The sequence below is a fragment of the Episyrphus balteatus genome, chromosome 3 (genome assembly GCF_945859705.1).
Source record: "Episyrphus balteatus chromosome 3, idEpiBalt1.1, whole genome shotgun sequence".
NCBI lineage: Eukaryota > Metazoa > Arthropoda > Insecta > Diptera > Syrphidae > Episyrphus > Episyrphus balteatus.
Window position 1 is genome coordinate 129,135,287 of NC_079136.1, and position 16,017 is coordinate 129,151,303.

General features: G+C 34.7%; 1 protein-coding gene across 3 annotated transcripts in view; it reads left to right on the forward strand.

Moving 5' to 3' along the window:
* LOC129916806 (laminin subunit alpha-2) overlaps nt 1-16,017 on the forward strand; it is a 148,598-nt gene that overhangs the window by 43,311 nt on the left and 89,270 nt on the right. For all 3 annotated transcript variants that reach the window (XM_055996951.1, XM_055996952.1, XM_055996950.1), the window contains exon 2: nt 6,559-6,893. In XM_055996951.1, the coding sequence (XP_055852926.1) occupies nt 6,879-6,893 (15 nt within the window). In that variant the 5' untranslated portion in view covers nt 6,559-6,878. The remainder of the gene's footprint in view (nt 1-6,558; nt 6,894-16,017) is intronic.

A 16,017-nucleotide genomic window follows, 5' to 3' on the forward strand; every position in this document is an offset into this window, starting at 1 on the left:
TCGGAAATAAATTCTGAAAATTTTATAAAAATTCGTAATTTTAATATTGATTTTTTCACAAATTTTGCGAGAATTTCACAAAATGATAGTTTTCAGAGAAATTGCGCAATAATGCTCTGTGTAAATGAGGTAATCTGAAAAAATTTGCAGTTTCGAAAATTTGTTCTGAAAAAAAAAACACAGAATTTGGGAAAATTTCCTGAAATCTATTAATTTTTTCTGTGATCTAAGAATTTTTGTTGTAAATTGTGCAGTTTAATAATGTTGCGCAACGTCTGAAGTCAGCAGGGGAACTTTCACGGATATTTCGCAAAAGAGATTTGGCGTTAATATCATGAAGGCCATCTGTTAGCATTACTTCGTGAATTATGCTCAATAACACAATAGGTTCAACAATGAAGTCGTATTATTTCTTTTGTTACTACTGTCACATTAAATTAACTCAAGATCAATTATATCTCACACCCACAACAAATGTTACGAACAAAATTCGTCAACTTAAAAAAATGTCAAAATCACAATTATTTAATCAAATTAAATTGCTTTAGGTATATTTATTAAAGTGTTCCATCAAGCGATGAATTAAGTGATATTGCTCAATAAGGCTAGGCGCACACATGCGATTTCAGTCGTGCGATTATTCAGTCGCAAAAATGGATCACACGGATTTCAATGCCGGTGAACACACATGCTTCTAAAAAATAGCCGCGATTTAAAAATTGAAAAATGTCCCATTTTTTTGGCGACGCGACTGTCGCAAATTAAAATGGAACAAATGGATCAGTATAGTTGTGCACACACTTGCGACTAAACTGAAAACGACTAAAAAGTAGCAGTCGCAAAGAGGCCAAATCATGCGCACACATGCGATTTTCAACCACTCGATTTTTTAGACGCAAGAAATGAAACACATTATTTTAAATGAGAGTGCACAGACTTGCGATTTTAAAATCGCAAAGTTTAAAAAAATGGATCCGGTTCTATTTTTCGCGATTTTTTTTGCTGCACATAAGGATATATTATAAAGTATATAATGCACCTGCCCGCACGTGCGGCCCTTGGAACAATTATTTTAAGTACAATAATGGATATACTAGAAAGTGTTGTATAGTGGATAGTTATAAACCATAGGAAATTTAAAAGGACAATTCCATAGAATTCATAAAAGAGAAAACCCTCAGAAATTTACCCAGTACTATAGAATGAGTATACAATGCTTTGGTGAAATAATGGTACTCGTAGGGCCTAAAATAAGATACAAACATACACATTGCAGAGAATCTATTTCTATTTCTAATCTGGTAAACAAGCTGTCAATCCCTTACCAAATTTTGAGACTTGTATCACTTTACCACTTTTAACAGAGCTTACATTTGTTCCATGAATTCACCTTATCATAAAATCCGATCGTAGATACCATTTGTATGAAATATTCCATTACGAACGGATTTCGTGATTGTTTTCTTTGCGGTCATTTGACCATTAGATTTGAACAGTGAGTATCTCCTGGCTCTTTTGATCTTGAGATGATGCATTTTATCGAAAAACGGTCAACTCTTTTTCGACCAAACATAATCTTTTTTCTTGCAATAAAAAATAGTCGCGCGATTTTTTAGTCGCAAGTGTGTGCACGGTAATTTTATGTTGCGACTGCGATTTTTTAGTAGCAACGACTGAAAATCGCATGTGTGCGCCTAGCCTAAAACTAACAAAAGCGAAATTCAATACCTCTTCATCTCCGCACCAACTGCGAATGGGAACCACTAGACCATAACAAACATAAAAAAAAATTGAAACTTTCAAAGCCTAATCCTATACAACAAGTCGAATTCAAAATATATAACAAGTCAGAGAACAAGAGTCTCGCGTGCGTTAACTTCTGCCACCTTTTGTGTGTGTTGATCTGCGTTCACCCTGGAGGTGAAAATAATATCAAAAAATATACATACAAAAAAACTCACGCTATTGAGGATCATATTACCGCCGCCACTCGAACAAAAACCATACAAAATAAACAGATCAAACGCAAGAAAAAAAAAACCGGGCGCCAACAAAAGTAACCTCTCTACAACACACGCAAACAAAATAAAATTAGTTGTGAAAATACAATTCATATAGAAATTAACACTCAAGCAATTAATTGAATTATCAATCGATCTTGTGAGAAGTGGGTTAAAAGTAGCTTAATTTTTTGTTAAAAGTAGAGGGCGCTATATAAAATAAAGAGATGAAAAGCTGCTAACAAAATGCTCAATTATTTCTTCGTTTTGTCTTCTTTTTTTTGAAATGAAAGTGATTCATCGAATAACATTGGCTCGTCAGACAAAAAAATTCCATTAAGGATAGACGAGCGACGCACAATTCTTCAGCAACTATGGGTAACAGAATTCCAATAATCTGCGAATGCAAATGGATTTTCTGGCACAAGGCGTTGAGTACTACACTTAGTCTTCAGTTTGCACTTTATATATTTTATGTACTGCAACTGCATCGATTTCTTCTAAGAAATCCATAAATAGCTCAAGAAAGTGCGAAAGTGCTTGCGTATTTGTGGAACGTAAATGGGTTGTTAGCGATAACTGTCAAACTATGTGTCAATTAAAGGCGCTAATTTCTTCTAATCTTTTCAAATATTTTCAAAAATTTCTTACACTCGAGCTTCTTTCGTTTGAGTATGTTAAAGAATCCCATTAACAGCTTAACAAATTTAGCTTGTGGCAGTTTGTGGAACTTATTGAAAATGATACATGAACATTTATGTGTTCTTAAATATTTCGGTTAGTATAAACATTTAATGTTTTGTTTATATCAATAAAAAAAATGGATATTGTGGAACGATAGCTAATTTGACAGCTGTCAAACTTTTGGTGTTGTCTGTTTATTCTGCTTGTGTCACAACGATCCATATGAATTCATGGTGATTGTATTATCCTTTTTCGAACCGCTTAAGAATCGTACTAGAATGCTTCAAGGAATAATAAAAATAGTTCAACTAGCTCCCTTGTGGAACGTAAAAACCTTTAAACTAGAGGCTGGTCAGTTTAAAAAATGCTAAATAACATGTCGCTTATAGAACTTAAATTTGTTTTAATTTCTTCGTCCATCTACATTTTAAAGGAAAATCATTGAATCAAAATATAAAAAAAAATTTTCAATGTGTGGATCGTAAATTAATTCAAACGATCTGTCAAATTTATAGATTCATAAAAAAGCGATATTTCTTCTAATTAAATCAAAACATTATCCCACTCACACTCAATCATCATCGATCTTTATAAATAAATTGAACCCACCTCACCATGAAGGTAGGTAACCTGACAGACATCAAAAAATTATCTTGTGGAACGTAAGTCGCAAGTTAAACGATTTATCAATTCATAGCATTAATTCTTTCTAATTGCGTCAAATCACACTCGATCGATTTATAATGGATATATGCACAACAAAATCCATGCGACAGACCAAGACCACCGCATCGTCGTAACAAGGTATAAGAGGTAAGGTGTGAAAATTGGTGTGTGCCAGCAGTAACATTTATTCCACAAAATACGACCCACGCTCGATCATTAATGTGGATGAGGTGGCGCTTTGCGGCCTGTACCTCCCAGGTTATAGCATGAGGTGTTTTAAATCTCCCGTAGGCTATTTACTTAAATGCTTGGTATTAGTCCATTAAATGCTCGAAATGCCAGCCTACCTTTAACTTGCTTTGCTTTGGTGGTTGCTGTTGATATGGTGGTTAAGTTGGTGAGAAATTTCCGCACCAGGCCTAGCACAAACGCACACGTGTCTCCTTGTGGCATGTGACTTCAGTTCAGTTGGTTATGTGCCTTGAGTGCCAATACTATCAGCCCCTTATAATAACCAAACCAACCAGATGGTATCTCTATTTCTCAAGACCGCATTTTGTTCGTTTAGTTTTTTTCTTATTTATTTGTTTTTGCGCGCTTTTCTTGGGCTTAAATGAAATGAGAAAATCGAAATTAATGGCCGATCGTGTTACTAATGTTGCGCTATATGCCACTGGGTGATTTATTGCAATAGTTTGGTGAATTTATTTTTTTCGTTTTAGTTTTTATTTGCGGGTTAATTTTTCTAAACCCGAAGAGAAAAAGGACACCCGAGAGTTGGTTAAAAATATTTAAGACAAATGCCGGTAATGGCTATTGGTCTCAGTGTATTTGGTTGAATTGGTCTATTCTGCTCCTTGGGGGAGAGAAAAAAAACTCACAAAACTCACAAAGTCCATTTTAATTTTTGTGGTGAGTTGAAAAAAAAAAGAAAGAAAATAAAAAAAAAAAAACTATGATTGGTTCCGTGTATACAGCTTGAAAGGCAATAATTAAAATAAGTTGTAAACTGTCCGCATGCAGACATCTTGTCTAATTTTTGCAATATTGTGAGCGTTTGTTGGCGATCGTTTAAATGTGTTTTGCTGACATAGTATAGACAGTTTATCGAGAGTGGTTGTCTTTTTGAATTTTTGGAATTTTCCTTTTTATTATAGTTAAACACTTCTTTGGTGGCGTAGCCGGGTCTGGTTCGGTAGTTAACAAGTGGTGAAAATGTGGTTATTTTTTTTATCTTAATGTATCAAATGTCGACCATGTTGTTGGTGCCTTTAACTAGATAATTACTAATTAACATACAAGAACTGGTATAGTAGAAAAAGCTTTCAAGAATCAAGTGGTTTCAGAGATATCATGCATATTCACAATAGGGAAATTTCCGAAGCTGTCAATGTCAAAAATGATAGTCCGTACTTGGATCAAACTGACAGATGCAAGGTTAAAATAAAGAGTGAGTTTTTTAATTTTCTTATTAGCTTATTATTAGCTGAGTGCTTTAATAAGAGTACTAAATTGAAAATAAATTAAAAAAGTTTCTGTAGAGTTAATCAAATGTCAGATTCATCAAAGTAGAAACTTTTGACGTTCAGAATAATTACTTAGAAGTCCTATTCGTCGTTTAATTTAAAGATACCAATGCCTAAATAAGCGATAATAGTGTATTCATGTTCATACCATGATTTAAGGCGGAATTACAGTAAACGGAGGCGATTTAATGTCAAAACAGTACGCATTGTAACTTGACTTGAAGAAGCAAATAAAAATAATTCATAATGCCCCTGAGTATCTTTGCCCACTCTATAGTAAAAATGCTTCAAGTTATCGTCATTGTTAAAAATACACCAAAACGTCACGAGCAAATTTGACAGATAAGAGCAATTGATAACAACCTTCGTTGAGTTGATTCAAATTTGACATTTTTTAACTTCGCGAAAGTTAATGAAAATAAGTAGAACGTTTACTATCGTTAATGAGGTGTAAGACTGTGTTTTGGCTTGTTCGATTAAGCTGAGTTAGGTTTGTTCGATTCCTAAAAGTTCTATTTTTGGAATTTTTTTTTGGCATTGTTAAAAAAATTAAAAGCTGATCAATAAAATCGAAGAAGTCTGTTATACACAACAAAAGTTTGAACATTTTTTTTTGTGAGTTTCTATCAAAAGTTGATACAGTACAAAGCGTTTCTTTACTATAAAAGAGAATATTTATTTACTCCTAAGTATTCGTCTGAAAACGTAATGTAAATTAACAAAATATAAAAAAAATCGTCAATTTTGTTGAACTGTCAAAAATGATTAGTAATAATGGAATAGATGCGATGAAAACTACAACTTATTTAGGGTGACAAAAGATTTCATCATATTGTATTCCCACCTCTGATTTTTAAAAACTGAAAAGATTCAACTCTCTGCAGTATTTCAAAATGACATTTATTTTCTGCATTATGTCAAATGTCATATCCACTTGAAATTCATATTTTTGACAGCTGCAACAGATGTCTTACAAAATCTTCCTTCTTCCTTTCCACTCCTATACCACTTCCTGAGAATAAAACTTTTCCCAAAAAAAAAACTGAAGACAACAAACAATTTTGACAAAATGATCTGATAGCAGTCTCGAAACAAAACAAAAAAATCTGTCTCCCCTTTTTTGTGTTTTGTTACAGATTCCTATCGCGAAATGTGTATGTTAAAAATTTACCCATCTCAATACTGGAATGTGTGAAATGTTTTTTTTGCTTAAATCAAACAAAAAACGAAAATGTATTGGTATCCCGTTTGATTGGAATCTTCCCATGGGCATCATCATCATCATCGATTGTCGGAGAAAAAAAAAAACAACAACAACAATAAAAAAAAAACACAAAAAGATCGGTATCACTTTGATGTGACATTAAACATCTTGCAAGTCCCATCAGAGCGAGATCGTGTTAGATTCTGTAGTCCTTTTGTCTTTTGGCTTGTGTGTTGTCAATTCTCACCAGACCAACAACACGGCGTGTGATGAAGTTGCCAACTTGTTCTTGTCTCTCTACTTCTTGTGTATGATGTTTTTTTTCTGTTTTTTTGGGACGAAATAATTGAGTTGGTATAGATAGAGTCCTTGAGACAAGTTAATGGCTTTCCAAAAATAGCATAAAAATTTATTATACTCATCCAGAGAGTTTCACAGTGATTTTTATTTTGTTTCTTTTTCCCTTTTTTTTTTGCAGCTCTTCGGCTACTCTCCGGACAGACAGAAACCATCGAAGGTGGCGGAGCATTTCCGCCACTGTTTAATGTCGCGCCCAGAGCCTCGATCACCGTCAATGCAACCTGTGGCCAAAATGGACGCGAAGAGTTCTGCAAATTAGTCGATGCCTACCCGCATAAAAATTGGTCTACGCAATGTGGCATCTGCAATGCGCAGTCCTCAGACCCGGCCAAACAGCATCCAATCGAGGCGATCCTAAACAATGGCAATGTGGATGAACGATGGTGGCAGAGCCCTACGTTACAGTATGGAAGGCATTTCGAGTATGTCACCATAACAATGGATCTAAAGCAGGTGAGCCGCCTTCTGATTGTGTGTATAATAGCTTATAGAAGCCTTAAAGAAGACTCAAGATCTTAATCTGCAAAGTTTTATAGAAAAAGAAGAAGAATTTTATTTTTGAATCAAGTTTTGGTAGAAGGCACCCACTTAAAGTGCGCATGGTTCTTGTTAGTTTAATTGGAATCACTGTTTCTACGGTGGCGATCGTTGGCGGCGTGGTGTGGTAGCTTTGCAAGTTGGTAGTGGTGATGTTTGGTGCAGAAATTTATGTGAAATGCACATGCGGCAGCACTGCATGCAGTGCGCACAAAACCATTCAGTGTTTCAGGCTTTCAGCTGGTCTCTGTCTAAAAAAGATGCCTGAACACAATTTTGTGTGTAGAAAAATTTATTCATAATTCATTTTGTCGTTTCAAAAAAGAAGAAAAAAAAATCATTTAAAAAAAAATTGAAACTACAGGCGTGTTGTGGTTTAAAGTTTCTAGTTATGCCAGTACTATGAGTCTTGGGGTGGATATACTGGATACTATTAGGTCGTTAGACTGAAATCGATACTCTAGCACCACACCAAAGCTCAGTCCAACTTTCGTGAGAATATTTATTAGGCTTATAAAATTCACAAATTTATTTTTGCATTTTGGCTATACATATATGCGCCTTATGCGCGCCTATAACCTATTTCTATGGCCTTCAGGTGGTCAAGTCATTAGTTTGGTTGTTTAATTATATTTATGTGCAATTTGGACGCCTTGTTAGTTCCATTTAAATTTCGCACAATTTTTTTTTTTTTAATGAAAAAATCCAAAAATGGGATAAAATTTTGAATTTATTGAATATTAAGATAGTTTCTTTTGACTTTTTTTTCTTGAATACTCAATTGATATTGTGTACCAATTTGTTATTCAAAATAATGTATTTCTTTGAATTGTAAATAAAAATTGTCATGCTTTAGATATCTGCTTGTTAGTGATACAAAGACAGGTTGTATGTATCCAAATATTGACAGGAATTTAATGCATTGTAAATGTGATTGGCGTGGAATCAGTTTTTTTTTAGAATAGAAAAATTTGAGATCTTAGAAGTTATAGCTTCTATAAAGCTTTCTTCAGGACAAATTTTCTTATGGAAATATTTATAGGTTAACAAGTTTTTTTTAAGTTTAAAAAAAGTGTTTCAAAAAGTTTTGCAAGCCTTCGATCAGAGAGGTTATAGAATTTAAATTAAACAGGGACTTCTATAAGACTTCGGTAACAGCTTCCTAGTAGAAAAATCATTGGTTACTAAGCAGTGACTTTGCTAACAGCTTCATATCATCTTTAAAGAGGAATTCGGTAAAGTCTTTTAGTAATTGCTAGCGAACTTTTAAAAAGACTAATATAATTCTATATATTTGTTTATGATTTCATCTTAAGAGCTGTATCAGTAAAAATTTTTTTTTACTTCGTTTAAAAGCAATAGCTCCGGTAAAGTTTCTGTAAAACTTCTTTTTGCTTCTTAGCTTACCAAAGCCTTTTTTGTTATTTTTAACGTTAGTATTTAACGTATTTAATAAACAACAAAACCTTACCGGAGTGAAAATATAGCATCAAAGCAATACAGAAACGTCAAAATATGAACACTGTCGTGGATGGACTGTCACTTTCAATTTCAAAGTATTTTGAGAGCAAACATTTATTTTTACATTTTGACAGCTCTCTTATAGCTGTGAGAAAAGTGAAAATATTTTTTATAATTCGCTCTAAATTAAATTTGTTTAATATGTCATCGTTACAGAGAATTGAAGTAAATGACATCAGAAGAGATCTTTCTGACAATCACAAAAATGACAGTTTAGAAGGTTGACATTTTGGGTCCTCATTATTAAATCAAATAGTCCAAGCACATGCACCTGACGACTATAAAAGCAAATTTTCTTCATTTGACAACTGAGAACGTTTACTTATTTCCACACATTTATCTCTGTTCACAACTTAACATTGACATTTATCTGCTAAAAGCTAAAAATATACCTCAATCCTCGTGGAAGAAGGATCTTTGCCCTCCTATAGTTTACTTGTCGTTCTTCCACTTTCTCATTTTTGTTGTTTATTTGTTTCTACTTTGTTGTATGTATGTCTTGCGATCGAATATGTCCCGCAGCAGTATAGAGCAGCTCACAGCGGCTCTTTCGGGTTCTTTCATCTTTTGCCAAAAAATTAATTCTCACATCAAAATATCTCTTTGGTGCCATTAATCAAACTATTACCGGCGACTTCGTTGTCGTACGTCGTTTGTCGTACAGTCGACGTCGTCACTGGTTAGGTCGCTAGCTGCGCCTATATATCCAGACATCCGAGACTATCTCATGGCTCTAATCCGAATCAATGCGCATACAACATGCGCATTCAAATAGCAAACGAGATCGCCTTATCTCTTGCGTCTTTCTGCAGCTAGAAAAAAACCGATGCTCAGCTCGTTCCTGCTCCTGCCTACTACTACTACGGTTTCGTACCTATATAAATGGAGTCTGCTTGGCACAGACAACATCGATTATTTATAGAGAAGGTGGTGGCCGCCACAAGTGAATGAGTGTGTGCATCGCTGCACTGCGCCGGGCCTTTAGCCTCGATCAGCAGGTCCACGCTCAAAAGACAAACGAACCAATATTTAACAGCAGCACTCCTGGACAGAAGGAGGAAACAGACATTTTCTGCACATTGGCACCTTATCTCCAAAAAACTTTGCTCCAAAACTGTGCAATAAAATGCCAAACCTATCGCCCCGTCCATAAATAGCTTATCATCTGCACAGAAATAGCTTCGCCCATGTCTGATGGTTAATATGGTAGCTTGTCTGTCGTTGCATTATCTGGCGCACACAAAAACGCACATCACTGTGCGCTCTCTCTAATCGTGTGAAATATTTTTGCTTGGGTTGATTTTTTGTGTTTTTTTTTTCTTTTTCGGTTTAATTTTTGGCAGCGGGTGAGGTGTTTTCAAACATAAAAGCGGGACATACCACATTTGTGTGTTGTGCGAATATAGAAATGCAAAGCAAAACAGACAGTTTGGGGCGAATTTTCAACGCCATCCATGCCGCTGCCGGCCGGCCGCCACGTCAGCCTGAGTCAGAAAAAAGTAGGAAGCTTCCGGGCAGATTGATATACGTTGAAAGATTTTTGTTTTGAATCTTTTGTGAAGACAAAGGCATCAAGCATCGTTTCGTCGGTCGTCGGAGAGTGTGTTGGCCTCGTTAATTGAGTTGTCTTATGTTTTAAGCCAGAAGGAGCTCACAAAATGAGACAACAAAATGTTGAGATCTGGGTGATGGTCTTAAATAGGCTTCAAGGCAGGATTCCCAGATGTTGATTGGGAGGCGCGATTTTTATCTCCTAATCCTCCAACATAATGCCTTGTTGCATAACCATTTTTTTTGTTTTAATCTATGGCTGCCGATGGTTATTGCTGCATGTTATGGGCGCGTCTAAATCTCCGATTATAAAGTGGAAGTTGAAAAACGTGTCCCAATAACTGCAACTCTTCGACAGTGAGTTAATTCGATTGTTTCTTGATTGGTTTGATTAAAAGGTTTGAAAAAGCCATTCACTTAAATGATACAAATCGTGTAATCTTAATTAGATGACTCGGTTTTCATTTCCGTTTTAAAAAAAGGTAGAAGAAAAAAAAAAAAAAAAACCTCAATCAGTTAACACTCAATCAAAGTTAGAAGTCAGTCATCTTTCAATTTTTTCCAACAGCCAAGCCACCATGAACATGAAAATGAAGATGGTGGCAAAGAGATTTATTATACCGTTTTTTTTTTTTTAGCTGACATGACGTGAAATTCTTTTCCATTTTGTAACCTCTTGTCACCTTTATACAACACACATGAAAAATTACAGAAAAAAAAGACTTCTTTGTAGCTTTGAGTACATTTTCTTGTATATAAACGAAGAAGTCATATTGCCGCATTGGAATATTCTTTTAAGCTGATCATTCCAAGACTTGTTCTGGTTGCATCAGCTAACGAGCTTTATGTTTATTCTTTTTTTTGTTTTTTTCTGATGTAAGATTCTGATGGCTGTTTGGAGTTTTTTTTTGTTTTTGATGGAAAACATTTAATTCTTTTCGAGGTGTACACTGCACATGCAGAGGTCAGGAAATGTTTAATTTTTTTGAGCCGAAAATTTACCTGAACAAAAACCTCTAACAAAATGCTTCCAGGTTAAGGTTTTTTATACCGGTTCGCTAGGGTCTTCCTGAAGAAAAATCAAAATTTTGAGTGTGACTTCAGACTCGGATGCAGCGCGTCGAAGTACATAAAGATAGGTAGGTTAGGGCAAAAGTACGGGCCACTTTTTTTTTAAGCCTGTGTTATTATAAATAAAAAAAAAAAAAAAAATTGCTTCCTGAATGCTTTCATATTGCTTCAGCTGGCAATTTAGTTAAAAATACAAGCAAAATCAATTGTATTTTTAAAGAAAAAAGTTGGCACCCTAAGTAAACAACAAGTTGCTAGGCATTTCATTTGTTTTTACGAGAAGCTAGATTTCTGCACTATTAAATTCGCCAGCAATTTTTTGATTTTTCTTGCAATATTTCCTCTAATTTAATTTGATAGTGAACAAAACTTAAAAAAAAAAAAAGAAATTCAGCTGCACTCGAGTTGCTGAAAATTTGCGACAATGATCTCGACTGACAAAAAATTCGCTTGCAAAATGCTTGAAGCAAATTTGTTGTCAGTTGAAGAAAAAATGTCTGCCTTAGGCAATTTTTGTTCTTATTTGACAATGATTTATTGATGTAATCGTTTTCCATGTAGAGATCAATAGTAAACTCTTAGTTCTAAAAAAATTGCATCGAGTTGGAAAAAAATTGCGTGGAATTGCTAGAAATTTTAGAGACAAGTTTATACTTGCTATAATTGCTTCCAAAAGCTTAAATATTGTTACAGCTAATGGCAAAAGCAAATCAGTTACTTATGTAAGAAAATTAGTTGCAACTATTCACTTGGTTTTTAAAGAATTAAGCAATTTGCAAGCAATTTTTTTTATTACCTGCAATACCTATTTGCTCTAATTTTATTTGACAGTGAACACAGTTCTAGAATTTTATGATATAACAATTTTCCATATATATAACAGTAGTAGGTAAACTCTTTGCTGAAAAAAAAAAATTGCATCGAGTTGCTAGCAATTTAGATTAGACTAAAATAACAAAAAATAATTGCTCACAAATGCTTAAATATTACTTCAAATAAGTAAAATGGCAAAAGAAAATCAGTTATTTTTTGAAGAAAATTAAGCAATTTGCAAGCAAGTAAAACCGTTTCCATGGATATAACAATAGTAAACTCTTTGCTGAAAAAAAATTGCCTCGAGTTGCTGTCAATTTTAGAGTAATTCATTCAACCTAATTTGCAAAAGGGTTAAAAAGATTTCAAACTCAGAAACCAGTGTTATATTATGATTGTATCTGATAACTTAATTGAATGTTCTATAAAACGTGAGAGTTGCACCCTTACCCTTAAAACTCTGTAACCCACTAAAACACTTGTGTGGTATTTTTATGTAGGTACTAATTCCAATTCATTTTACGCACACTAATCTGAATCTGAACCAATGAGTAACACCATCGAAATATTTTATGACCTTCATAAAAACCAGTACCCAAGCGTAAAGTATTTTTTAACAGTCTCCAAAATCCATTTAGTTCATTCCCTTTAATTGCTTCGTTCGTCATTGATTTTTATGTTATATAACACCAAAGTCAATTATATTGATGATGCTTCTTTTGATCTTTACCTGCTCATAAATTTTCCAACACTCTCTTAGCACAGTCAATTCGATCTTGGGTCAACACATACAAAAAAAGTAAAAAAAAAAAAAAACGAAGCTAATTTACCCTATTTATGGGTTTGTTTGTTTGTATGTTTAGTTGCATAATCTGTGAAACGCTTATTTAGTTTGACAGGACAAACGTCTTATTGGCCAGATAATTCTACCAAATTGGTAAGATGTCCTTAATCACGCAGTCCTCTATGTTCTATACGTATATGGAAAATCATTAAAAGCAAAATCAAATCACGACTTTATAGTGTAGGTATATTTCGCTCGGAAGCTATTTTACTATTGCTGTGGCTTGGTTAGATGAACGGAGAGGAACCGGGGAGAAACTTTAGAGGTAAAGCAGAGCTGCTGCTTCTATTCAAATATCTATCGTCTGTTGTTTGCCAACCATGAGCTGGTCCGGAATGATTTGGTGTTTGTGTTATGTTAACTCCATCTGTGGGGACTATTAAAATAATTGCGTTTTGTCAACAAATCCTCCCGCTATATCGTTCCCGCTTAAAACCAACAACTAACAGCAGCACCTTTTTTTTTTTAAACCGACGACGACGAACGACGAGGAGGTTTCTGAGTTTAGATCGAGCTTAAAACATAAAAGAAAAATTAAAAAAAAAAAACTCCTACAAGACAGCGTCAAACCATATTTGGGACCGATTAATGAAGCAATTACCTTGTGGAACCAATCGATGTTTTGGCAAGCGCTGCTATGTCCAAGCGCACAAGTTTCAAATGTTTTCCGTCATGCGGGAGTTTTGTTTTTACACTGAAAGAAACAAACTTAGAAAAACAAAGAAACATTCTTGGGATTAGACGTGTTCATAGATATATTAGACGTGTTCATTCGTATTGTAAAAGAGGTGAAATTGACAAATAACAATGACAATCTAACAACGGACATTACAAACTAAAATCAAACCATTCAAATGACAAAAAGAAATTCAACTTTTGACAGCTGTCTGTTGCATGAAAATGAACACGCCTTCCATTTTCTTTAATCAAACACACCTTTATTTTGGTGGAACATTTTTCTTCTTCTTTCGCCATTCTTTTCAAAAGTTTAGTTTTTCGTTCTTCGTTAAGTTGGTAGTTTACTACTAGTAGATGTTTTGGTTAATCTAGTACTATCATCTACTAATGCTCTTCTTCCCGAGTAGATACGATTTGTATAGAATTTGTTAAAAGTGCGTTCCATTGAAAATCGCTAGTAAACTACTAGTAGTATTTTACCATTACTATTAATGATTCTTTGAAAATACCTTAATGGTGTGTTTAAACTTTATTGCAATTCTTATTGAATTTGATGTTTCGATATATTTTTGCCTTTCTGTCAGACTTATTAAAAATTCGACGATAAAACATAACGAAGTTCGATTTTCTTAACAGAACTTAACAGTTCACTGCAAATATTTTGGTATTATTACAGGATTTTATCGTTTTATCATTGTAGATGATTTAATTTTGAAATTTCAACATTCTAATCTGACAGTTTCACTCAAAAGTTATTCGAATTTAGTTCTGTTCGAATTAAGAAGTTGTTCGATTTAAACTCCAATTTTCTATCAGTGTATAAAGTTGGTTTGCGCTCCAATGCTGGCTTGTTGCAGCAAATTACCAATTTGGATCTCGGACAAGCGATAAGAACCGCACGCAGGCACACATTAAACAATTTGTACACATGACATGCAGATTAGAATCCGTATTCGTATATTTCGAATTTCGAAAAAGAACCAAACAAAAATGAATATAGGTACCCAAAGTCTAAATAAAAATTTCTTTTCACTTGTCAATCGTTTATTTATACGATTGAATATATTTTTTTTTTATATTTTTCTTTTCAACAAAAACAAAAAAAAAAAAAACGAGGTAAAATGGATGCCTGTCAGTTTGCATATATTCACCACATGGGGTGATGTCCTCTATTGATGGGCAGACAGACGCATGTCAATTGTCAATTAAAAAATAAAAAAAAGAGAAACACCGAACCGATGACGCGATGACATGAAAACTGGGGAGATACAGAAAACACTGAAACGACAAATTACCCATCAATGGAGTTCCGTCAGTTTTCAGGGCCCCCATATATTTCCCAAACATAGACATTAAGTGTTTTTTATTTTTATTTGTGTGCGCGCCCAAAACCTGGTTGATAGATAAATGTCATTGAATTTGATTCCCTGTGGTTTGCTTTAGTTGCTGGGAAACTGGTCCGTTGTGAGATCGCAGACAGGATCTTGTACTTAGACAGCCCGCTACTGAGTACTCACTATCGCTACTCACTCGTCGGCGGCAGCGACCAGGGTCTTTCTACTATCTGAGTCTCTGAGTTGCTTGCTTGCGCTGCGTGTGCTCATTAAAAGCCGAGACATTTATGCTTGTCACTTGAAATTTATTTACGATTTGATCACTTACATCTGGTTGTGAAGTTAGGTTGAATTGGTTGGTTGTTGGTGGTTAGTATATGGTGGCTCTTGTATCGTTGCTTTGTTTTATGTCGCCACCAGAGGCATTCTGCACAGTTCGCTATACTTCGTCTTCATCGCTCTTGCAGTCGGTCGCCTCTCTGCGCCGCCGCTGTGACTTTGGTGTCAAGTCGTAGAACACATGTACCACTGCAGTCACATTAATTTTCGACGCACTGACGACTAACTCTATACCTACAACTCCTTGGTGAGCAGTCAGTCAGAGAGATAGTGAGCGCGATGGAATTCATGTTATGCTATATGCATTTCTCGAATCAGGACTTTCGAAAGAGCTTCATGATGATGATGATGATCCGCATAACATCGCATAGCTTCTTGCGTTTTGCGTTTGGGCGCAAAAGTTTTGTGTTTCACATGAAAACCGCAATTAATTTGAATGATTTGTGCAGAAAGGAAGAACATGAGCCGAACAGCGTTACAATTTTTGCGGAGGAACACATTTTATATAAAAAATAAAACAGGAACTCTAACTGATAGCTACAAAACCGACATGCGTTGAATATGGGTGAGTTGAGTTCAGTTTTGAATTGAGCATGGGCGCGATGCAAGTGTGGCATACATAAGAGTGATTTATTGATATGAATCGGCTCAGTGTGTGATATGAGGAAGAAATGTAGCTAAAAGGAATTTTCAAAAATGTCAAGTCGGCTTAGCTAATTGCAAAAAGGTTAAGGATTAAAGAAGAACTTGATTTACAATTAAGCTTAACAAGAAATAAGCCTGAAGACCTGTGATTTAAGTTCAAGCAATAAAACTGCTTATCTAATCAAACAGATCATTTGACTCTTAAAAGAACTACCGAACAGAGCTTAGGCCAGGTGAATTGGTA